Source organism: Hevea brasiliensis, chromosome 9 (genome assembly GCF_030052815.1).
Source record: "Hevea brasiliensis isolate MT/VB/25A 57/8 chromosome 9, ASM3005281v1, whole genome shotgun sequence".
NCBI classification, from domain to species: domain Eukaryota; kingdom Viridiplantae; phylum Streptophyta; class Magnoliopsida; order Malpighiales; family Euphorbiaceae; genus Hevea; species Hevea brasiliensis.
Genome location: NC_079501.1, coordinates 89,760,585 through 89,787,150, shown reverse-complemented (window position 1 = coordinate 89,787,150; position 26,566 = coordinate 89,760,585). Strand labels below are relative to the sequence as shown.

The 26,566-nt window shown below is 34.5% G+C and overlaps 1 protein-coding gene across 1 annotated transcript in view; it reads left to right on the top strand.

Annotated features, from left to right (window-relative positions):
• The window catches only part of LOC110637398 (actin-related protein 4), a 33,070-nt gene extending 7,722 nt beyond the window's left edge, over positions 1–25,348 (top strand). Inside the window, exons 11-20 of the mRNA XM_021787487.2 lie at positions 1,769–1,822; positions 1,903–1,963; positions 3,392–3,443; positions 3,562–3,628; positions 6,801–6,863; positions 6,963–7,025; positions 8,070–8,132; positions 23,823–23,887; positions 24,709–24,777; positions 24,956–25,348. Coding sequence (XP_021643179.1) covers positions 1,769–1,822; positions 1,903–1,963; positions 3,392–3,443; positions 3,562–3,628; positions 6,801–6,863; positions 6,963–7,025; positions 8,070–8,132; positions 23,823–23,887; positions 24,709–24,777; positions 24,956–25,001 — 603 coding nt within the window. The 3' untranslated portion in view covers positions 25,002–25,348. The remainder of the gene's footprint in view (positions 1–1,768; positions 1,823–1,902; positions 1,964–3,391; positions 3,444–3,561; positions 3,629–6,800; positions 6,864–6,962; positions 7,026–8,069; positions 8,133–23,822; positions 23,888–24,708; positions 24,778–24,955) is intronic.
• The last annotated feature ends 1,218 nt before the right edge of the window (positions 25,349–26,566 follow it).

Here is a 26,566-nt window from a genome sequence, read left to right as displayed (position 1 = left end):
GGTTTTGAACCGGACCGAAACCGTCCTTATGCGGTTTGGTTCGGGTTCATATTTTTCAGGAACCGTGAACCAGCGATTCCGAATCGGATTGAACCGACTGTTCTGAACCGGACTAAACATGCGATTTAAATACAAAAAAATTCAATAAATATCTTACCTTACTCCTAATTCATTTATATATATCATTAATTTTTTACACAATTATTCTCTACACTCTCTTCAATTATTAATACTTTTTCAATTTCTCTCAATTTCTCTAAATAATTATTTTCTAATCTCCTTTTAATTTTTAGTACTCTCTCAATTTTCCTACTTTATTATTTTATATACTCACTGAAATTTTCAATACTATCTCAATTACTTTGTTATTATTTTATATCCTCAATAAAATTTCCAATACCCTCTATTTTAATTTTTTTTTCCTCTTTTATACTTTTCTAATTATCAATTATCATATAATTTTTGAAAAAAAGGCAAGTAATAGAATTAGAAATTTTGATTTTTTTAAATCCTAAAGGGATACATCGGCAAAATTAAGTTCATAAACTTTTTGCTAATTTCTTAATTTCTTTAAAAAAACTAATTTCATCTCTAGTTTTTTAATCAGGCTCACGTCTTTATTTATTAAATTTTTCTTAAAGATAAATTATTTTCTTTCTTTTTTTTCTTATGTTATTTTGATTGAAAGATTTCTAAGAAAAATTAAAATATTTTTATAAATATAACTTAAATTCTGAATTAATAAAATTTTTATCAAATTTTTTTTGTCTAAGCTACTCTTAAACCGCTCCCAAACTGTCTTGAACCGTCCTTTTTCTAACTGCCTTTCAAACCGTTTTAAACCGGGGCTCGAACCGGAACCGACAGTTCAGGAACTGTTTTTCAAACTGTTCTCTAACGGCTTGGTTCAGGTTCATGATTTCATTGAACCTAAACCGGCGGTTCAGGAACTGTAACCGGCGGTTCCTGAATCGTGGCCATCCCTACATTGAGCTAAAGCTCATTGGTTAATGCTTAGACTTTATTGAAAAAAGGAGTTAGGTCTCTGATATTTTGAATTGGTTGAGATCTATCTGCGGAGAAATTTGGGTTTATAAGGTGTATTTGACTGGTTAAATGAGTTCTAGGATTGGCTGGAAAAGGAAGATGATGTGGGCTGTTATTGGAAATGTGAACAGTGAAAATAAGGTAACAGTACCTGTTTGTGAAGTTTTTTTGTATGTCATTCTTGAGTATTGATTTATAAACCAAATCACAGTTCCAGAAGTTACACAATTTGGAAGTTTTAAGCGCCTTTGAAAGAAAGTCAAATTAAATTCAATGTCCTAAGAATGTTCATTTTCTTTATGAATATATCTACTTGGTCAGAAGAAAGAGGCCGTTTTTTTATCTGAACGTATAATGGTTGGTGCTACTTTAAACTAAGGGCATGAAATCTTGAAGTTAATTCCATACTGCTAAAACTTTAATACTACTTTTCAGGTTCCTAGAATTTGATTAGGACTGTGAGAGTTGTGCCTTCTCTCATCCTTGCCACTGTGCTGTAAATGGGCTGGGGTAACTTGCATGACGAATTAACTAACTGTATACTGATAATATTAGTTTGTCCCATTTTTCTTTTGTGAAATGAACATCATTTTGTTTCATTTCTTCATTGTGTATTCTGACCTAAGTATCACTCAGTTGCTTTAAGTTGCCAGTGAAATCATGTCTATTGTTTGGTATCTGCTTTTGACATTGTGTCTGACATTTTTTCTGAACCTCACAGATAGTGGATCTTGATTTTCCAAATACAACTGAAAGCTACAGATTTTACTCACAGGTCTGTGACTGATTCCATGTGTTTATCCTTGTGTAGATGGCATCTTTTGTCACATCTACTGAACTTTTCTTTGGAAACAGAGGGTCATTGCAGGTGATATCAAGGAATGTGTGTGTCGAGCCCCGGACACACCCTATGATGGTCTGTCTCCTTTTCATTTTTGCATTTTCCAATGCCTGATTGCTTGTGAGTTTTGTTTATTGAGATTACTTGAGTCATTCAAAATACATCACCTTCAAATTGTATTTTATTATGGTCAGTCTGTGTATCTTCTTTGGTTTATGTGGACATAGTTTGTGATTCTGTGTATCTTCTTTGGTTTATGCGGAAATAGTTTGTGATACCGCCCCTACCCCCCTTCTCTTCTCTCTCTCTCTCTCTCTCTCTGCTGAGGCTGTGTGTGAATGTGCCGACATGTGTTGTTCTAGAAGTTCAGCTAATACTTTGGAAGGTTTTTCTGGTCCTAGTCAATATTTGATTTCACAGTTCTTTTCGCTTTTCATTTTTCTTTAGAATAATAGGATACTCAGACATATGTTTAGACACTTTGGTACTTCAAATCAATGATCTATGAAAAGTTTGGTTTGTGGAGTTCATAGTTATTAAAGGCTCAAGGCACTCTAAGGCGCCAAGGAGTCCTGGAGCCTAGGCGCAAGGCTCAAGGCTCAGGCGCGCGCCTGAGTGAGGTGAGGCGCAAAAGTAAAAAATTTAAAAAGTTCACAAAAATCAAATAAATGTGATGCTTTTCTTTTTTTTTCCTTTGGCATATGTCTTGAATTGGGTTTGCTGGTTTGAGTTTAAGTGGTTGTCTTTTTTGCTAATGAAAGTGCTCGCTAAAGATAAAAATAAAGAAAGCATGCCTTTCTAGAACCTTGTGCCTGGAACAAAGGCGCACACCTAGGCGCATAAGGCGATAGGGTTCGAGCCTGGTGAGCCTTGAGCCTCAGGCACGCCTTTAATAACTATGGTGGAGTTTGAACCCAGGTTTCTTATATATACTTGGCTTTGTCTTTGAGTGAAATTGTACTGTTGTAGTGTTCAGTGTTTGAAGGGGTGATGATCCAGGATCAAGCAAAGCTGATGGAAATTTGGTCATTGAGACCTGCACCAAATCTCCTATGACGGCTTCTGCTTGCATTGTCTGGATGGCATGTGTGGAGATTTGTGTTATTGTGTGCAAACATTTTGCTTAAAACTTTTTTTGAATTTCTGCTGAAAATATTCTTTGACTTGTCAATGTATGCCAAAATTTACAAAGTGTCTTTGCTTTTCAAAAAGTCCAGAGTGGATGAGATGGCTTCTTGTTTCGAAATTGGTCAATGAGAATCCCAGAAAATGCACAAAATTAAGAAGCCAGGGAGTTCATGATCTTCACATTCATGACCTCTTCTGCTGTGATGAAAAATTCTGTTTTGTGGTTATGTTGGTTGCATTGCAACATTGTAGTTGTACATGTAAAGCTTTATAAAATTTTCCTTTTTCATTGAAACTTAAATTGCATTCAACGTATCGAAACTTCGACCATGCTAACCTTGCTCTCTCTCCCCCTCTTTCCCCTTATAAATTCAGAAAGTGCATATTCAAATATTCCAATGACTCCATATGAGCTTCCTGATGGCCAGTAAGTCTATTGCAATATCTTGTATCATAGTGTGATACTGGTTGAGTACCTTTTGGTTTGTGTTTCTATAATGATTATTAGTTATTTGTCTGATCTTGGATTTTCTAATGCAAAATAGGACAATTGAAATAGGAGCTGATAGATTCAAGATTCCAGATATTCTATTCAATCCGTCCTTGGCTCAGGTGTGTGGCTCATCAACATTCAAGATGCTATTCTGTCATATTCTGTCCATTCCAACTTTTTCGTCACTCGCAAATGTACCTTTTTACTGGACTATCCATCACTCTATTCACATTTGTTGGAGAAATATTTAAATTCCTGTAACTTTCCATAAGATTATTTCTTTAGTTACCTACACAGACCACTGGCGCTGATTGAGGGCAAATTTCTAGCACTAGAATTATACATTGAAAATTGCAAATTGTACATTTTCTGAAAATTCCAAAAACACAAATTGTGCATAACACAGTTAGATGGAGGGGGAACATTCCTTTTATTTTATTTACCATTTTATTCATGTAATTTTCTTGTGGTACTGGTATCATTTGTATTTATTTATTTATTTTTGGCCTGATATGAAGTGTTTTGGGTCATATGCCATGAATTTTGATCACATTTACCTGGACATTGAATTAATACCTAAATGGTTTCCTTTTCTATCCTATTTGTTGTTGAGGGGGGATCTTAAGTTTCTTGGCCTATCATTTGCTTGTAATTTATTCAGTTGTACTCTTAAGAAAATCTTTAGGACCTAGTTTTTTTTGGTGTTTATTTTATTATTGAATCATGGGATAGATAATGTTAAGGCCTCTAGCGAGATTTGAATCTATTGCTTGTGAAATTTATGTAATTAATCTGATAAAACTTTTGAGTGCTATGTGGTCATGAAATTTGATGTTCCCTTTTTTCAATTTCAATTTTATTAGATGTAAAGAGGCATTAATTGTCATTTGATTTGTTAATGTTTACCAATTGCTCGTTGGGACTTCTGAATTATCATGCACTTGTTGCTAATGTTATGTAACTTATGATTCTGATTTTTGCATGACATGTTTAATGTTTGAGTTGGACTCAATCTTTAGGTGCAAACAAGCATGTTACCCGTGGGTTGGCACAATATTTCACAATAATCCATATATATATATATGTATATATATATATAGGTCTTAACAATTCAAAGACATTATTTTTTTATATACAAACAAAATGATATGCATAACTATATTTGTAATTAATGATGGTAATAAGCAAAAAGTTAAAAAATTTGTCTTAAATTAATGTATAAAAGTTACAAAAATAGAATAAAAACTTGATTAAATGAGAGTGATTATCACTTTTACTGTTTATCATTTCTTTTTGTGTTGCCATTTGCTGTACTCATTAAAAAAAAATTTTGCACTAAAAGAAATTTACCATTTGCTTTGCCCATGACAAAAAAAAAAAGCCGGAAAAAGAATAGTTTAAAATAAAAATGAAAAAGAAAAAATATCCAATTTTAATTTATAAAAATATAAAATATTAAACTTGCATTTTCTAAATAAGACTATTATATATCAATAATTATAAAAATTATTTAGTCAATTTAATTAAAATAAAGTTTTAATTTTTCATTATATTACATATCAGTTATATATGCGTAATTTAGTTTAAGATTAACTAATATTGTTAATATAATATTTATTATTTGCTTATAAATATTATATACTTATTATAATACATCAAATAAAATATAATTTGATAATTGAAAAAAATTAATTATAGAATCTAGTTACAAAAGAAGACAATAATAATAGTATTCAACTCAACTTAATTAAACCTTTATCCCAAAAATTTATTGGGGTCGGTTATATGGATTCTCTTTTTCCACTCTAAACGATTTTGAGTTAAATTCTCAGAAATGTGTAATACTTCAAGGTCATGTTGTACTACTCTCCTCCAAGTCAGTTTAGGTTTACCCCTTCTTTTTTATCCTCTAACCCAATGTGCTTTACTTGTCTAACTGGAGCCTTTATATGTCTACATTTCATGACTAAATCACCTCAACCTCCCTTCTCTCAACTTATCCTCAATTGGCGCCACTCCTACCTTTTCTCTAATACTCTCATTGCTGACTTTATCTAGTTTAGTATGGTCACTCATTTGCCTTAATATTTTCATCTCCGCAACTCTTATCTTAGACACATACGACTCTCTTATTGCCTAACACTCAGTACTATATAACATGGCCGGTCGTATGGCTGTACGGTAAAATTTTCCTTTCAACTTATTAGGAATCTTGAGATCACATAAAACTCCCGTGACACGTCTCCATTTCAACCACCCGGCTTTAATTCTATGACTAACATCCTCCTCCCATCTTCCATCTACTTGAAGGATTGAGCCAAGATATTTAAAGTGATTACTTTGGGGCAATATCACTCCATCTAAACTAACTCATTCCCTATCACCAGTTCGGCTTTCACTGAACTTGCAATGCATGTATTTTGTCTTCGTTCTACTTAACTTAAAACCCTTTGACTCTAAAGTACTTCTCCAATGCTCTAGCTTTCTATTGACTCATTCTCACGTCTCATCTATCAGAACTATATCATACGCAAACATCATGCACTAAGGGATACTTTTTTTATATATGTTTCGTCAATGCATTTAGAACTAATGTAAAAAGGTAAGGGCTTACAGCTGAACCTTGATGTAATCCAACTGAGATAGGAAAATCTCTTGTATCCCCTCCCATTGTGATCACAATAGTAGTTGCTCTTTCATACATATCTTTCAACACTTGTATGTACCTAATAGATACTCTATTTTGTTCTAACACTTTCCATAAGATATCTCTTGGAACACTATTATAAGTTTTCTCCAAATAGATAAAAACCATATGTAGATCTTTCTTCACATCTTTATATTTATTCATCAAGCTTCTAATAAGAAAGATCGCTTTCATAGTTGAACGATCGGGCATGAAGCCAAATTGATTGGGAGAGATAGAAGTGTCATGACGTAGTCGATGTTCTATAACTCTCTCTCATAACTTCATAGTATGGCTCATGAGTTTAATTTCCCTATAATTTGAGCAACTCTGTATATCTCCCTTGTTTTTAAAAATAGGTTTATGGTAATAGATTTGGTATATAAAAATAATGTATATGCATAAGTGTGCTTGAATTGGAAAGAAAGAGAGGGGTAAGGGAGTACTTTTACTGTTCTTCTTAGGAACAGTAAAAGTGTTCCCTCTTTTAGTTATATATAATAATGGTTTTGTGAACATATTCAGTTTGTTGGCTATTTCAGTTGCTGTAATGTTTTTCAGTAAATGCTCACATGCCATTATCTTGTTTTGTTTCTGACTATCAGACAATTCCTGGTATGGAGAGTTTTGCGGAGATTGCTCCTAATGTTCGTGGTTTGCCACAAATGGTAAATTCATGATTTTTAACTGTAGGATGTTTGGACTTAAATATCTAGTATCCTTCCCTTGGCATTCAGTTAATTAGTTTTTTTTTCTAATGTTTGCAGGTGATAGAGAGCATTAATAGGTGTGATGTGGATATTCGGAGGGAACTGTTTAGCAGTATACTGGTAAACACAATATGATAGTTAATTTCTCTTTATTTTTTATTATCCTGGTTGGATTTGGTAGTCATGTAAGTTGTTGAGATCTTTGTGCATGATAAATCTTGCAAGCATGTCTACTTACACTAGCTAAGCCGCCTTTGGTAAAAGTGAACTATTCAAATACGAAGAAATAAAGAACTGTCCTTTATAAAAGTGACTCTCTCTCTCTCTCCTCTCCCTGGAAAAGTTAAATGGCATAGTGTGTATATATATATATATATATATATATATATATATATATATATATAGATTACATGTATGCATGTGCAACATGTGTGTGCTTGTTGGTGTGTACCTTTTTTAATCAGTGATGACACGTTATTCATTCTTATTAAAGTGGTTGTAAGTCATGCTGAAAACTAAGCCTGCTATCAGCTTTGTGAGCCTTCTGGATTCAAAGGAGAGAACAAAATGTCTTGACTACATCTGATAATTATAAGGGTGATTAGGGTCTGGGGATTCTTTTTGCAGTTAATTCTTTTTCCGCTTCTGTTGTTTCTGGGGAAGGGAGTTGTTAAGCTAACTTTTATATTTTGTGACCATCAGCAAATAAAATCAGCCATATGTTGCTTTATCTGGGAAATCACTTATTTAACAATTTCAAAAATTGAGAACTTTTCTAATGCCTCTGCTTTTGGATATCAATCTCTAGGATGCTAGTCTGTCATTTATGCATTTAACAAAAATGAAAACGGTTCCAGCAGGGAATGGGGTGAAGAGTACCACTAAACTAGTTCTACCCATACTCTCTCTCTCTCTCTCTCTCTCTCTCTCTTGATTACATAGCATCTTCTACAGCAAATTTAATGGCTGATTATCTCATGCAGCTATGCAGTTAGTTCTGTGAATTTTAGATTATAAGAAAAAGAAAAGAAACAGAGAAAGAAAAAGAAGAAATGTGTGGTATTTAGGTTCATCAGTTTATATTACTTGGTGGAAGCAACTTTGTTGATGATTCATTGTGATATTATGTATTGATTTGGTCCCTTGTGTTTCCTTCTGATATAGCTTGCTGGTGGCACAGCATCAATGCAACAGTTGAAGGAACGACTTGAGAAAGATTTGCTTGAGGTACCTTTTTGCAGCAACCCTTAATTTTTTAAATTTTTTTTCTCAGTTTTATCTTCTCAAATGTTTGGGACTTCAATCTTTGTGCTTCATTCCATTACTGCACTAGTTTTCATGATTTTAACTACATTGACTTTACAAGCTATGTAACTACTAAGTATTCAGTGACTTAAATAGTCTTGCTTGACTTTATATTGTTAATAGAACTGCTTTTAAGCTTGAGGTATAACACTGTTACTTTCAACTTTATTGCTAAATTCTATTGGTTGCAAGTTTACAATCCAACATTCCTATTTCTTCTAGGAGGTCTAAAATATAATTCCTTTGAGATATAAAGATTCTTTTGTCTAATCTAGCAACCTCTATACCAAGAAAGTACCTTAATTTACCCAAATCTTTAATCTCAAACTCTTGAGCCAAGAGTTTCTTCAAATGGGCAATTTCCTCCTTATCATCTCATGTTACAATTATGTCATCAACATAAATAATAAGCAATGTGATTTTACTTCTACAGTGTTTCATAAATAGACTATGATATGCGCTGCTTTGATCGTACCCAAAAGATATTATGGCCTTACTGAATCTATCAAACTATACTCTAGGTGATTGCTTCAGACTATACAATGCCTTTTTCAACCTGCAAGCTTTCCCTTTGGTTTTATTATCATCATCAAATCCAGGAGAAATCTCCACACACTTTCTCCTCTTAAGTCTCCATGCAAAAAAAATTCTAAACATCAAATTACTGTAATTCCCACTCAAGATTTGCTGCACATGACAATAGGATTCTGATGGTGTTCATTTTTTCAACAGGGACAAAAGTCTTCTAATTGTAGAAAGAGATGATTCTCCTTAATTTCAATTAATCTGTACATGGGTATATATATACAATTGATTCATATAATTGTGTTCTACTAATTAGGAAGAAATCCTAAATAAGAAATCCTAAATAGGAATACAGAATACAAAATATATAGAGAAATAATATAGTGATTGACTTTCCATAACACTCCTCTTAAGTTGGAGCATAGATGTTAATCATGCTCAACTTGTTACAAATGTAGTCAATCCTAGCTCCATTCAGAGTTTTTGTGAAAATATCTCCTAACTGCTCTCCAGTTTTGATGTGTCCTGTTGAGATGATCTGTTTTTGAATCTTTTCACGAATAAAGTGACAATCAATCTCAATATGTTTGGTCCGCTCATGAAACACCGGATTAGAAGCAATATGGAGAGCAGCTTGATTATCACACCACAATTTCGCAGGCAGGGAGGTCTTAAAACCTGTCTCATCTAGTAATTGAAGTATTCACATTACCTCATATACTGATTGTGCCATGGCTCTGTATTCGGATTCAGCACTAGATCGAAAAACTACACTCTGCTTCTTGCTTTTCCAAGACACCAAATTTCCTCTAACAAAAACGCAATATCCAGTAGTTGACCTCCTGTCAACCTTAGATCCAGCCCAGTCGGCATCTGAAAAACATTCAACATTCAAATGCTTATGATTACCATATAGCAAACCTCTTCCTGGAGCGCCCTTCAGATACCACAAGATTTGTTCCAAGGCTTTCCAATGAGCAACAGTTGGGGAAGACATAAACTGACTTACCACACTAACGGCATAAGCAATGTCGGGACGAGTGATTGTAAGGTAGTTCAATTTTTCTACCAATCTCCTGTATCTCTCTGGATCTTCAAACAACTCACTATTCCCTGCTAACAGTTGTAAAGTTGGAGTCATTGGTGCACTACAAGGCTTAGCACCTAATTTTCCTGTCTCTGTCAATAGATCGAGGACATATTTTCTTTGAGACAAGAAAATACCTTTCTTACTTCTCATAACATTGATACCCAAGAAATACTTTAACAATCCCAAATCTTTGGTCTGAAACTGGGTTTGGAGGAAGGTTTTAAGAGATGAAATACCTGCAGAGTCACTCCCAGTGATGACAATGTCATCCACATAGACTACCAGGAGAATTAGACCAGCCTCAGATTGCCTATAAAATACTGAGTGATCACACTTACTCTTTTGCATACCAAATTCCTGTACTGCTTCACTGAATCTCCCAAAACATGCCCTAGAACTTTGTTTCAAGCCATAAAGAGACTTCCGAAGCCTACAAACTTTACCCAACTCCCCCTGAGCAACAAATCCAGGTGGTTGCTCCATATACACTTCCTCTTGAAGATCACCATGAAGGAAAGCATTCTTGATATCCAATTGATGCAGGGGCCAATCATATATAGCTGCTAAAGAGATAAACAAGCGAATAGAAGTAAGTTTAGCTACATGAGAAAAAGTGTCAGAGTAATAAACCTCATATGTCTGAGCATATCCTTTTGCTACAAGGCGTGCTTTTAACCTAGCCACAGAACCATCAGGATTTACCTTTACTGTAAATACCCATTTGCAACCAATAGCTTTCTTACCAATGGGTAAAGGCAACAGTTCCAATGTACCATTAGCATCTAAAGCCTCTATTTCCTCTTTCATAGCATCACACCAGCCAGGATGAGACAGTGCCTCACTAACAGTATTAGGGATAGGAACAGAGTCTAAAGAAGTAACAAAACACCGAGAACAAGAAGACAATTGATTATAAGAAACAAAAGAAGAGATAGGGTAAGTACATGAACGTTTACCTTTACGAAGAGCAATGGATAAGTCTATATTAGAATCATGATCAGTATGAGGTACAGGATCTCCCAACGAAGTAGCTGGTGGAGTATCTGAGTCAGGAATCTCCAATCTCCTAGAATAAACATGAACAACGGGAGGTCGAGTAGGTCTAGAGACAGAAGGAACAGGCTGTGGGAGAGGACTAGACATTGGTTGGACAGTATATATTAAGAGATCATCCTCCTCCCCCTAATTCTCATACACAGATGATTGAGGAAAAAAAGGAGTGGACTAAAAAAATGTGACATCTGCAGAAACAAGATAACGATTAAGAGTAGGAGAGAAACAATGGTACCCTTTTTGGAGCCGAGAGTACCCAAGGAAGACACATTTGAGAGATTTTGGATCCAATTTAGTAACCTGTGGACAAACATCACGCACAAAACAGGTACAACAAAAAATACGGGGTTCAATAGGGAACAAAGATTTTGTAGAAAATAAAGCAGTATAAGAAATATCCTTATTAAGGACAGAAGACGGCATACGATTGACCAAAAAACATGCCGTAGAAACTGCATCCGCCCAAAAGTGTTTAGGAACTTTCATCTGAAAAAGAAGAGCATGAGTTACCTCAAGAAGATGTCGATTTTTTCTTTCGGCCATGCCATTTTGGGATGGGGTATCCACACAGGAAGACCGATGAAGAATGCCATTTTGTGTCATATAAGACTGAAATTGTGTTGAAAAATATTCTTTGACATTGTCACTTCTTAATATGCGCACAGAAATATTAAATTGAGTTTTGATTTCCTTACAAAATGCACAAAAGATAGAAAACAACTCAGAACGATTTTTCATTAAATATAACCAGGTAACACGAGAGTAATCATCAACAAAAGTAACAAAATAACGAAATCCAGTTTTAGAAGTAACAGAACAAGGACCCCAAACATCAGAATGAACTAACTCAAAAGGGAAAGAAGCCCGTTTATTGACTCTAGACACAGAAGGCAAACGATGATGTTTTGCAAACTGACGCAACTCACATTCTAGTACTGATAAAGACTGAAATTGAGGACACAACTTCTTCATGGTAGACAAAGAAGGATGACCCAATCTACAATGAGCTTTAAGAGGTGTTAAGGTGCTGGAGCAAACAAGCGACCGCGGTACATGATTTTCCAGAATGTAGAGACCACCTGACTCGTGTCCTCTACCAATAATCTGCTTCGTCGTAAGATCTTGAAACACACATTGGTCAGGAAAAAAGGAAACAGAACAATTTAAGGTACGAGTAAGTTTACTAACAGAAAGTAGATTAAAAGATAATTTTGGTAGACACAAAACAGAAGACAAAGAAATTGACGAAGTCGGGTTCGATTCGAACCCATGACACAAGAAGTAGAACCATCAGCTAAAGTAACAGTAGAGGAAGTGAGATTAGACTGAAAAGCAGATAGAAGACTAGAATTACCTGTCATGTGATCTGTCGCACCAGAATCAATAACCCATTTGGATGAGGAAGACACAAGACATGTAGTGGATTTACCTGACTCAGCGATCGCAATGACGGGAGAACTGGTAGGCTTTAGAGATGCCTGATACTGGGAAAATTGTGTAAAATCCTCTGCAGATACTAAAATAGTTTTCTCAGAGGAAGATACTGTAAAATTCTCTGCTGTCATATTTGTCATCTGTGATCGCTGATTTTTCCTTTGAAGTTGTGGACAATTATATTTTGTATGGTGAGGCTCATGGCAATAATAACAAATGACTTCTCTTGAGTCCTGATTAGAACTAGCCTCTCCATTACGCTGATTACTTCTGTTGCCTGTAATTCCTCCTCTACTTCCTCTTCTATTACCCTGTTGTCCATTTAGATTACGGCTAATAAGAGCACTACTGGCAGGCTGTGAAGATTGAGTACTATCTGTACGAAGGACCAGTGTGAACGTTTCATGCAAAGAGGGAATCTCAGAACTGGAGAGAATCTGAGATTTAGTAGTCTTATACTCTGAAGGAAGGCCTGCAAAAAAACTCATAACCGCCAGTTGCTCCCGTTGGGCCTGCTGAACTTTCACATCAGGATTAAAAGGTAACAATACATTAAATTCCTCATATACCCGTTTAAAATCCATAAAATAAGCTGTGAGAGACTTATCCTTTTTTTCAGCACGGTAGAATGCCTTACAAACATCATAAATACGGGAGATATTTCCTTTACCAGAATACAGAAAATTTAAGTAATCCATCAATTTCTTAACAAATTCACAGTGATTAATTAAACTAATTACCTCACTGTGAATCGAGTTCCGAAGCTGCAAAAACAACCGAGCATCCTCCCTTAGCCAAGTTTGTCGTGTATCATCAGTGAGTGGATCTTTAGTAAGGTGATCATCCTTATCAATGCTACGCAAATAGACCCTAATAGTCTTACTCTACTCCAGGTAATTCGAACCTTAAGTTTGTGTTCCGTGATCTTAGTCATCACCGAAATCACATCAGAAATAATATTCTTATTGTCTGCCATTTGTTGAGACAAAGAAAACTAACCGAAACGCTAATCCAAAGTGCTTATAGCAGCAAAATAACCCAAAATCACAAATCAAGCAAATACCGAAATAGGATCTGAGAGCCAAACCTCAGAAGTCCTTTAATGGTGTACTGGATCAGGCAACAGCACACAGTGGTGGAATGAGGTTGAGGCGACGCCGACGATGTTGATCGGGGTCGAAACGGCCTGTCGGCGGCCAAGGTCTCTCCTGAGCTGGGTGGTGAGAACAAATAGTCACCCTAGATTGATGACCTGCTCTAATACCATGTAGAAAGAGACGATTCTCCTTAATTTCAATTAATCTGTACATGGGTATATATATACAATTGATTCCTATAATTGTGTTCTACTAATTAGGAAGAAATCCAAAATAAGAAATCCTAAATAGGAATACAGAATACAGAATACAGAATATACAGAGAAATAATATAGTGATTGACTTTCCATAACACTAATAATCCACTCTATATATCTGAGTAAAGCCTGTAGCTACTAATTGGGTTTTATGCCTTTCAATGGAACCATTTGCATTATATTTAACTATGAACACCCACTTGCATTCCACGGGTTTCTTTCCAAATGGAAGAGAAACAAGATCTCATGTCTTATTTTTTTGTCAAAGCTCTCATCTCCTCTACCATTGTTGCCTTCCGTTTTGGATCATGACACTCTTCCTTCCAATTTTGTGGTATAGAAACAGAAGAAACAAACATGACAAAAGCTCTATAGGAAGTAGACAATGAGTCATAGGAAATAAAATTAGAAATAGGATGCTTAGTATAAGTCTTGACTACTTTTTTTAGAGCAATAGGAACATCAAGATCATCAATAGTAGGATTCAACTCAGAAATAATATTATGATTATCAAGAAGTAAAGAAAACTCACCACATTCTTCAGGAATTAATTACAGGGATGCTGGTTGATCAGTTGTATCAAGCTCAATGGCTGTATTTGTCTTATTCCGACACGCGTAGGTTCTCAAATCAAATCTATTCAATCTCCTTAAGGTTTGAGAACGTAGTTGGTCCTGATTAGATAGCTCATTACAAAAGTGTGACCCAAGCCTAATAGTCTCCCCTTGAGGTGGTTGGTCGTAATTAGATGACTCATTAATAAGGTGTGACCCAAGTCTGATAAGTTGATTAGAAAAAAAACACATCTTCTTTTTCCTCTTTATACTCCGCATGAAGAGGTGACTTGGTAGGGAAATAAGGCTCAGATTCTCTAAAGGTAATATCCATGCTGACAAAATATTTTAGTAGGAGAGTAACATTTATAGCTCTTTTGAGTACCAGAATAACCTACAAACACACTTTTAAGAGCTCCAGGTTCTAACTCCCATCATTTGTTTTGTAGATAAAACAGACACATTCAAAATTTTTTGGAGGAACAGTACAAGAATTATGGCCTTGTAACCCCTCTAAAGGGCTCTTAAAGTTCAATGTTTTTAGAGGCATTCTATTGATAAGATATGTAGGAGTAAGAACTGCATCCCCCTAATAAGGTGTAGGTAGATCCATAATATTCATAAGAGATCGAGTTACCTCCAATAAATGTCTATTTTTTCTTTCAGATACCCTATTTTATTTACTAGTCTTGACACAATTAGTTTGATGCATTATACCATTTGAATCCAAATAAGCACAAAAAACACCATTACAATATTTTGTGCTATTATCAGTTTTTAAGATTTTAACCTTAGCATCAAACTGTGTACAAATTATCTTATGAAACTGTTGAAAGCAAGAAAATACTTCACTTTTTGCTCTCATTAAATAAATCTATGTTAGCCTAGTGCAACAGTCAATAAAAGTGACAAACTATCTATATTCAAAGAAAAAAGTAGGTTGGGTGGATCCCCATGCATCAGAATGAATAGTTATAAAAGGGATCAAACTTATATTATCTGTTGAAGGATAAGATTGTCTTGTGTGTCTTGCAAATTTATAAGCATCACAAGTTAGTAAATCGGAGTTGTAACTTTTAAACAAATTAGGATATAACCTTTTTAAAGTAGGAAAAGATTGATATCCTAATCTCATGCTACTAGATAATCTTCTCATTAGCATTCATATCATACACTATCTTAACAAACCTTGGTTTGCTTCGGGATTTGATAAGCTACAACCGTCATCTAGAAAATACAGACCATTTTGCAATCTATCACTGTTAATCATTTTCCCTGTTTTCAAATCTTGAAATATGCAATGAGTAGGAAAAAATTTTAATTTTGCAATTAAGTGCTTGAGTAAAAATGATTAATAGGAAAGTGGGGAATATGAAGAATTGAAGTGAAATTTATATTGGGAGTGTATGTAACAAAATCTGTACTAAAAATTGTTATTAAGGAATCATCTGCCATACAGACTTTTCTTTGCTGGGCATGGAGAATAGATAGAGAATTTATTTGAAGAGTATGTCATACATTTGTTTGCTCAAGAATCTATAACTCAATAAGATTTGTCAAGAATGGTAAGAAAAATATTACTTTATTTGACGAAATTGGAAGATCCAATGGTGGAATATTGAGATTCAAGCCGAGACAACAAACAACTTAGGGATTGAACTTCCTTGTTGGGAAAAATGCCAATATCATTTATTTTTTCAGAGTAATCCACTGCTTCAGATATATTTGCTTGTGGCCAGATCAAGGACAAAGGCTGGATAGAAGCGCAACACACAAGGTTGAAAAAGTCAGATGTCCACGTACTGTGAATTAGGGTTGTGCATGGCTCCTGGGGGATCTTAACCGAACCGAAAAATTGAACTGAACTGAACTAAAACCGAAAAAGAACCGTTACTATAGGTACCGAACTGAAGTTATTTTACGATTTTGGTTCGATTTTGGTTCTTCATCAAGAACCTAATTGGAACCGGACCAAAACTGAACTGAACCAAAATCAAACCAAAGAACTAATTTTATATGTATGTTTTTTTTTATATATATTTGAGATATATTACATAGTTTCAATAAATGATATATATTATATGCAATTAAGATGGTTATATATATAACTTAATTTGTTATTAATTATAAGTATATATATGTAACTCAATATTAACTTTTATTATTTTTAATTATAAATACATTAAATTATTTTATAATCATTAATTATCTTATTAAATCACTTTTTTATTATGCAGTATACTTTCTGTTAAAAATTATATGTATAAGATAATAGAATATATTTATTAAGATATATGTTATGAAGTGATTTAATTTATGTATGTGTTATTTCATTGGATTGAATTATAATCAACTCAAAATGTCAATGGTGCGATCTGAATAAAATATTTTGTGAGATATGTAGTCATTGTAGCGAGTATAAGCCAAAATAATATTTAAGAGTCGGCATTAATAATTAAATTCACTAAGTTTAAGATTATATTAGTTATCTTATTTTTAATTTGAAAAATTTTTAATTATAATTTACAAAATTTTTATAAACAAACATTTACTATATTAAAATTAAATTTACTTTTATTACTTACTATTCTGAATTAAAATTTAAATTGCTAAAAATTGTATACTGTCTAACAAAATTTTAACTTTAAATAGTTGAATGAAAATATAATAAAGAATTTCTCTAAAACTAAAAATTACGTAGTTTTGTGCAGTTGATTTAGGTTACATTTATCCTAACTCGCATTATACTTATTGATTTACTGTTATTTTATAATTTGGATGGAAATATTTTTAGTAGAGGCGCAACTCTAACCCCTTGTAGCGTAGCAGCCTAAGCGCCATGGGCTGAAGTGATCTTTGTTGAAACAGAGTTTTTGTGGGAAAAATGGTTCTATTTTTGTACATTTGATTGAGTTACATAAGATTCTATTTATATAGAAAGTTAAGACTAAAACGGAAAAAAATAAATCCTAATAATAACAATAAATTACCTAATTATCTCCTACTATATTTAGAAAATTACACAATCTTGGCTAATTTATAGGTTTCCAACACTCCCCTCAAGTTGGTGCATTGATATTGCACATGCCCAACTTGCAAACTAGAGTGTGAAAAACTTTGCTGCTAAGACCCTTGGTGAATGTATCAGCTAGCTGTTCTGTTGAAGTTACATGAGTAACAGTCAATGAGCCATTTGCTATTTTCTCCTTTATGAAGTGTCGATCAATCTCTGTGTTTAGTTCTATTATGCTGAACAGGATTGTGGACAATAGTGATAGCAGCCTTGTTATCACACATCAATGACATGCTATTTGTATATGAAAATTTCAATTCATCCATCATCTTCTGTAACCACAGTAGTTCACAAACTCCCTGTGCCATGGCCCTGCACTCGATCTAGCAGTCACACTTTGTTTTTTACTTCTCTAAGTAACAAGATTACCCCCAACGAACATACAATAACCTGAGGTTGACCTTCTGTTATCAAGGGAGCCTGCCCAATCTGCATCTGTAAAAGCTTTTACTTGTAAGTGACAATGCTTGGAGAAGAGCAGGCCTTTCCTAGGTGCAGATTTTAGATATCTCAGAATGTGGAACACAACCTCTACATGAAATTCTTGTGGATCATGTATATACCTGCTTACTAGACCTACTGCAAAGGCTATATCTGGTATAGTATGTGAAAGATAAATTAATTTTCCAACTAATCTCTGATATCTTCCCATATCAACTGGATTACCAACCCTTGCTTGTAACTTGTGATTGACTTCAATAGGAGTATCAACAGGTTTACGCCTTAACATGCCAGTTTCATTCAGGAGATCCAGAATGTATTTTCTTTGAGAGATAAATATCCCTTTATCAAATCTTGCAACTTCTATCCCAAGAAAATATTACAACTTTCCCAAATCTTTGATTTCAAATTCTTGGGCTAATAGAGATTTCAGCTTAACAAATTCCTCCTTATTATCTCCTGTTACAACTATATCATCAACATAAACAATAAGTAATGTGATCTTCCCTCTAGAATGCTTCATGAAAAGGGTATGATCAGCATTACTTTGATGATAGCCAAAAGAAATCATTGCCTTGCTGAATCTATCAAATCACGCCCTTAGTAACTGTTTCAAACCATACAAAGCTTTCTTTAATTTGCAAACCTTTCCTTTGGTCTTATCATCGTCAAAGCCTGGAGGAATCTCCATGTATACTTCTTCTTCTAGATCTCCATGTAAAAAAGCATTCTTAACATCAAATTGCTGAAGATCCCACTCGAGATTAGCTGCACAGGATAACAATACTCTGATAGTATTCATCTTTGCAACGGGTGCAAATGTCTCCTCATAATCAACCCCGTAGGTCTGTGTGTATCCTTTTGCTACTAGTCTGGCCTTATATCTTTCAATGGATCCATCAGCCCTGTATTTTACTATGAACACCCACTTACATCCTATTGGTCTCTTTCCTAATGGAGTAGTAACGAGATCCCATGTTCCATTTTTCGCCAAAGCCTTCATCTCCTCAACAATAGCTATCTTCCATTTTGGATCAAGGTAAGCTTCTTTCCAATCCTGCGGAATAGAAACAGCAGCAATAGACAATACAAAGGCTCTATAGGAGGGAGACAAGGAATCATAATTCACAAATTTGGAAATGGGATGTTTTGTACAGGATCTAACTCCTTTTCTGATAGCAATGGGAATATCAGGGTCATCAGTAGAAGCATTAGGATTAGCAGAAGGATTAGGATTAGAATCATTAAGAATCAAAGGAAGCTTACCAGATAATTCTTCTGAATGCTCAGGAATTGAATTCAGGGAATCATTGGATTCGACAGTGGTATTATCAGTAGTATCATGCTCAACAATTGTACTCACTTTATTCCGACAAGTATATCTCAACAAATCCATTCTGTCCAATTTTGTTGCTGGGGTTTTTGGTTTGGGTGATTGGTGTTGGTCACTAATGGACTCCCCTTGAAGCTTAAAATCAAAAGGTTGGTTAAAAGACATCTCTTCCTCTCTATGCTCCCCCTGAAGAGGTGACTCTGTAGAGAAATAAGGTTCAGTTTTCCTAAAGGTAACATCCATGCTCACAAAGTACTTTCTGGATGGAGGATGATAACATTTATACCCTTTTTGAGTTCTAGAATATCCAGCAAACACACACCTAAGAGCTCTCGGTTCTAGCTTCCCCACATTAGTCTTATGAACAAAACAAACACATCCAAAGATCTTTGGTGGAACAACATAAGAATTGGTACATCGTAGGACTTCTAAAGGACTCTTAAAATTTAATGTTCTAAGTGGCTGCAGCTAAAATAGCATCACCACAATAAGGTTTAGGGAGATTCATAGTGAACATAAGAGACCTAGCCACCTCTAGTAAATGCCTGTTCTTTCTCTCAGATGCCCCATTATGCTCACTTGTGCTAACACAACTAGTTTGATGTAATATACTATTAGAATCTAAATAAGCACGAAAAGCTTTATTAACATATTCTGTGCCATTATCTGTTTTAAGGATTTTAACTTTTGCATCAAATTGGGTACAATTCATTCTGTGAAATTGTCGAAAACACGTGAACACCTTATTCTTGGCTTTCATTAAATATACTCAAGTTAATCTGGTGCAGCAATCAATAAAAGTAACAAACCATCGATAACCAGATAAAGAAACAGTTTGAGTATGGCCCCACACATCAGAATGTATAGTCTCAAAAGGAACCAAGCTTTTACTTTTTATTGAATGATAAGAATATCTTGTGTGTTTAGCAAGTTCACAAGCATCACAAACTAGTGAATCAAATTTGTATTTCTTAAACAAAGTAGGATATAATCTCTCTAAAATAGAAAAGGAGAGATGTCCTAACCGTCTATGCCACAAAATAACCTCATCACCAGCATTTATTGAATGTCCTAGTAAAGCTTGGTCTTTGCTAGGCTTTGTAACACCACGTTTGTTATCCAAAAAATACAAGCCATCTTGCATCCTACCATTGCCAATCTTCCTCCCTGTTTTCAATTCCTAAAAAGCACAATGAGTAGGAAAAAATTCAATTTTGCAATTGAGGGCTTGAGTAAGGGAACTAACAGACAAGAGATTAATGGGAAAACTAGGAACATGAAGAACTGCATTGAGACTTAAGTCAGGAATGCAAGCAATAGAATCTGTGCCATAAATAAATGTCAAAGACTCGTCCGCTATGCAGACTTTTTCTTTCCCTGAGCATGGAGAGTAAGTCAAAATTTTGTTTAAAGAGCCTATCATATACTTGTTTGCTTATGAATCTATAACCCAAGATGATCTATCAAAGTTGGCAAGGAAAGAAATACCTGACTTAACAAAATTAGAGGAGGCAACATTGATAGATTTAGAATCCAGTTGTGACAGCAAGCGTTTCAGAGTCTGAACTTCAGATGATTCAACTGCTTTTGAGACGTGCTTGTCGTTTGCCCCCACGCCCTTTAGTTGGGCGACCATGCAGTTTCCAGCAATACTCCTTTGTATGCCTTGACTTGCCACAATAATCACAATGTAGCTGATCCTTGTCTGAGGAACCTTGACTAGCCTGTTCTCGAGAAGAAGTAGCTACCAATCCTGCTTTGTCAACAGGAAAAGAATGGATCATAGCACTCCTACGGTTCTCCTCTTGCTGCACATAGGAGTAGATCTGTCTCAAAGAAGGCAAGGGATCCTTGCCAAGAACCTGGATCCGTGTCTGATCATATTCCATATTTAATCCAGCAAGAAAATCATAGATGCGTTCCTTTTCAACCATTTTCTAAAATTTTGTAGCATCAGTAGCATGAGAGGCTTGAAAATTCTGGTAGTAATCTAACTCCTGCTATAAACTAGACAACTCAAAATAATACTGTGCAATTGTCATCTCACCTTGCTTAGTTCCATGAACCTTATTCCGCAACTCATATATCTGTGCATCATTACCCATCTGTGAGTAAGTTTGAGAGGCAGCATTCCAAATGGTAGCTGCATTATCCAGCAGCAAATATCCACGAGCAATATGAGGTTGCATGGAATTGATGAGCCAAGACATCAGAAGTGCATTTTCTGATTGCCATTGGCTGTATGTTGAATCAGTGACCTCTGGTTTTGTTTTATCTCCAGTAACATAACTTTGCAAACCTCTAGCTTGAACAAACAGGAGATAAGACCGCAGCCAAGCAAGGTAATTAGTCCCATCAAGCTTAATTGGACTGATTTGCAAAGAGGGGTTTTCATTACTGAAATTCCCAGTAAAAACCTTCTTCTCCTTAGCCATTGCACAATTGTAGATAATAAAAGGCTGAGAAAAGAACTTCTGTAAAAAAATCTCAGGGACAAAAACCAAGAACCAGACACCAGGGAGGGTATGGCTAGTCAGAGGTGCGCCGGGATGGGGACGTGACCGGAAGGCAGCACAACCGGAAAAAAATGGCTGGAAGATGCATCATGCGTTGACACCTGGGAAGGACGGGAAATCTTGTGGTGGCTAGTGAGCTCACGCGTGTGGCCGGACGGCAATAAAACTCCGAGGAACGGCCGAACGTCGAATGGGCTTTCTCTTGAGGGCGGCGGTGTATATCAACTCCACATGTAGTGCTGCCAACAAGCTTAACTCCAAGAAACCCTAACTCTGTTTTAAGTAACCCTGTCCAGAAAAATCAAATTGGCTCTGATACTATGTTGAAACAAAGTTTTTATGGGAAAAATGGTTCTATTTCTGTACATTTGATTGAGTTACATAAGATTCTATTTATATAGAAAGTCTAAGACTAAAACGGAAAAAAAATAAATTCTAATAATAACAATAAATCACCTAATTATCTCCTACTATATTTAGAAAATTACACAATCTTGGCTAATTTACAGGTTTCCAACAATCTTATAGCGCAATAACCCAAGCACTATGGGCCGAAGAGATCTGGGTAGAATACTAGTCTATGGAGCTATCCCCACTCAATGCCAATAATTCATCCCCAACACCTTCCAAGGATTCAAACTCATTACCTTGGTTGTGATACCAATTGTAGGATAGAGTGTTTACCACCATGCCAAAAGCTTAAAATTTTATATGAGGTACAACTCTAACCTCTTATAGCTCAAGTGCCATGGGTCGAACGGACCTGGGTAGGATGCTAACCTACTGAGCTATTCCCACTCAGTGCCAATATTATGAATATTCGGTGTTGTATTTTCATATGAGAATTGTTAGTTTAATTGTAGTATTTCTCTTAAGTAAGTTATTATGCTCATGTTATTTTATTGATATTTTATTTTGATATTAGTATTGTTAGTTTAATATTACTGCTATTATTTTTACTGATATTTTGATGTTAGAAATATATAATTGTTTTTGTTCTTTTAAAAGAAATACAATAAAACTAGAATTTTAAGTGTAGGAACCGATAGCTTAATCGAATTGAAACCAAAACTGGAACTGAAACTGAAACTGAAACCGAAACTAGAACCGAGCTGGAATTGAAAGCACTTAGAACTGAATAGGAACCGAAATTTGGTTCCTCTTTTGGTTCCAAAATATGAAAGAATCGAAGTTTGGTTTTGGTTCTTGTTCTTACAAAGAACTTAACAATAACTGGAACCGTACAACCCTACTTTGAATAGTGGCGATGTATAGTACTCATGAATAGTACTGATGAACGGTACCCGTGAACAATGTGTAAGAACAGTATTAATGAACAGTACACGTAAATAGTATCGATCAACAGTACTAAAGCCCGCCCTAATGAATCGAAGGCTCTAATACCATATTGAAACTAATGTATTTGAGAGAAATATTTATATTTTCATATATGAAATTCTTTGTACACGCTACTAGTTCTAAACTGTTGGGAATCCACATCAAAAAGATATGAAGTAAAATGGCAATATATAAGTGGTTAAGTTGCAACATTAACTTGACTAGTCATTTTGATGTGTAAAGCAATCTAATCACTTATATAAGTCAGAATTAAAATGAATTGATTATAATTTGACCGACACTCTCTTCGAATTTAATATGGTATCAGAGCCCCGACTGGGTTGTGGGTTTTCAGCCGTCCATAAGGCTGTATAATTGGGCCCGTACTGGGTTAAAATATTAACTAATTGTCAAGTGACAACCATGTGGTTACACTTTGAGGGGGGAGTGTTGGGAATCTACATAAAAAAGATATAAAGTAAAATGACAATATATAAGTGGTTAAGTTGCAACATTAACTTGACTAGTCATTTTGATGTGTAAAGCAATATAATCACTTATATAAGCTTGAATTAAAATGAATTGATTATAATTTGACTGAAACTCTCTCCGAATTTAACATAAACAACTGATATATCCTAACAAGGAAACTAAAATTAATAGGAAATAATAATACAATAGAAAAGGATAATAAAATAAGATCCTAATAATATATTACAACAAATTAGGGATTCCAACAGACAATCCTGATAAATGAACAATATTAGAAATATGGAAAAAAAATTATTGCATGTAAAATCATGTGAATGTGTTTCTAATTAGTGAGTGCCATCACAATAGAGAAAAACAAATTTGAAGTTCAGTCCCAATTTAATGAAATGGTCATTCATTAAATATGTAGGAGTCTCCTCAAGCTGCTAGAGTTAAAGTGCTGGCCAGTGGAAATGCAACAGAAAGGAGATTCAGGTTTGAATTGCCTAGTTCTCTCTCTGAGTTGATGTGCTTATATCCAAATGCAGATGTGAAGAAATTGGTTGGCTGCATTGTATCTTGTTTTTCGTTTTACTGATTGCATTGCATTTTGGTTTTAGATTTTGACAAGAAATTGATAAATCATACAACAGAGCTATTTGTTTTTATCACAATGTTGACCACCTGAAAAATGGCTACTTAGATGAAGTGGGTTAAAGTATTGAAAATTAACAAAAGCTATGTAGAAGCAAATACGAGAATAATTAGATGGTGTATATTTTTCTCATGACTACTTGCATGAACATGGTAAAATACTGCTGCAAACGCATATCTTACAACAAATGGTACCATGATGTTTTGATTTTATGGTGCTAGACTTTCATTGTGTGGACTGTGGAGTAAAATAGTGCAAGTTCAATTCTAATTAATTCCCACATGCTTAAATCATTATTAGGGTCCAGTGTTTATTAGTATTGTTTGACGTGTTAGGTTCTTATTAGGCTACTCTAGCATGGTCTCCTTTCCTTGAATGAATACACATAGAGACCGGTTAACCAAAGTGTTAAGTTCCCATTGTTGTGAAGCATCTTGAGCATAATGAGCTGTCACACAGTTGCAGTTGACGAGTGTTTCTCTTTTTCCATTTCTCCTTTCGCACACCCACCACACCAACCCCCGCACCCCCCTCCCTCTCCAACACCCACCAAACCCCTTCCCCTTTTTTCCCTGTACTTTCGTTGGATTTTTTCTACATACAAATTTAATACCACATTCTCATTCTCTTTCTTACTGGTGATGCTGTGATTATTAAGCAGCGTATGGATAGGCGGGAGTATATTGGCATCTCTTGGTTCATTCCAGCAGATGTGGTTCTCCAAGTCCGAGTAAGTATCACCTTCTGGAACACTCTGTTGTACAAGTGTGGTTGTTTTAACTTTGAAAGTGTGCCTTTTCAAGCTCTCCCTTTTTTAGTAATTTTCTTAATTTAATTTCCTAAATTAAAGTTTAATCCGTGTCGGGTAAATGTTTCTCCTATCATATAAAACTTGTGTATATTGACAGGTATGAAGAGCATGGTGCTTCTTATGTGCAAAGAAAATGTCCTTGATAGCTTACTTATGACATGAGGCTGTATCTGATTTTTCTGGTGGATAAGCTGTAAAAAAAAAAAAAAAAATCAACTGCATTGCATCAACTCTCATTTTGGGATCTTAGGTATGAAAGTAATATATGCCATAACACCAACATTTTGGGGCACATATTCATGTAGCCTTTAATCTAATTTCAGGCCTCCAGGCCTCATCACAAAGCTTTCTTTTTACAATGTATTATTGTTTGTCTAACTTGGAGTACCTTTTATATTATTCTGTAGCCAATTGTTTGACCCTGTAGCATAGGTTTGTACCCATTTGAATATATATAAGGCTGGACATTGTCATTGTTGGAATGGCTAAATACATACTCATACACCCTGTATCAATTAAAAGGGAAATTTATAACTTGGTCCTGAACTTTGCTTTATATTACACTTCAATCATTGGATTTTGAGAAATTAATTATTTAGTTTTTAGGTTAACATTATACTGCAATTTAGTCTTTGAATTTTAAAAAATTAATTATTTAGTTTTTGAATTTTGCACTGTATTACACTTTAGTCCTATAATTTTAACATATAAAACAATTTAGATTCTATAATTTCATTTATTAGCATGACTAAATTATTTTATATATTAAAATTAAAGGAATTAAATAATTTATTTCTCAAAATTCAAAGATTAAAGTGTAATATAATACAAAATTATGAATTAAATAATTAGTTTTCCAAAACCAGGAGCTAAAATGTAATATAGGGCAAAACTTAATGATCAAATTGTAAATTCTCCTATTTAAAATTAACCCTTTGAACAACCGAACTAAAATCACATTATGTTGAATACCTAAACTAACAAAATCATTACAATTAAATATAAATCGGCAATGTAATCGATGACTTGTCAAAAAAAAAAAAAAAAGTAAATAATGATTTCTCTTATTGCTGGCCATACTCTAAATTTTGCTGATAGTGCTCTAAATTACAGTTACCCTAAATAAATAATATGACATATTGATGAAAATATAGCAAAATTGTAGTTAGCAATAAGTGAGGTCATTTTTTATATTTTTTGACTAGTCATCCATGATGTGGCTAATTTGTGTTTGATTGTTATTATTTCTACAAGTACAGGTGTTTAAAAAGTTACGATTTTAGATTAGTTGTTGAATGGATTAATCTCAAATGGTAAAGGAGTATAAATATGTATGGTAAAGAAGTTGCAGGGTGTTTCTGCACATGGAAGATGGAATCTTTAGTGGAAACTGAGTAAACACTGTATATTTGAGCTGAGTCTACTCGATATAGTGCTAAGCTATTGGTTGACTAGGTTTCCAAACTCAAAACTTGGAACTTGAATTTAGTTGAGCTGAATATTTGAGCTCAAGTGCAATTTGATGGGATACTTCAAATATTCTGAGTTCAACTCGAGCACTGTAACTAGAAGTCAAGAATTTCAAATATAAGTTAAATTAAGTTCAAATCTCTCTCTATCTAATTGTACATCAATACGTAAAAGAGTGCTTGTAGAAAGGTGTTTTCTATATTAACTTGATTGTAAAATTATTTTGTTACAAAAAAAA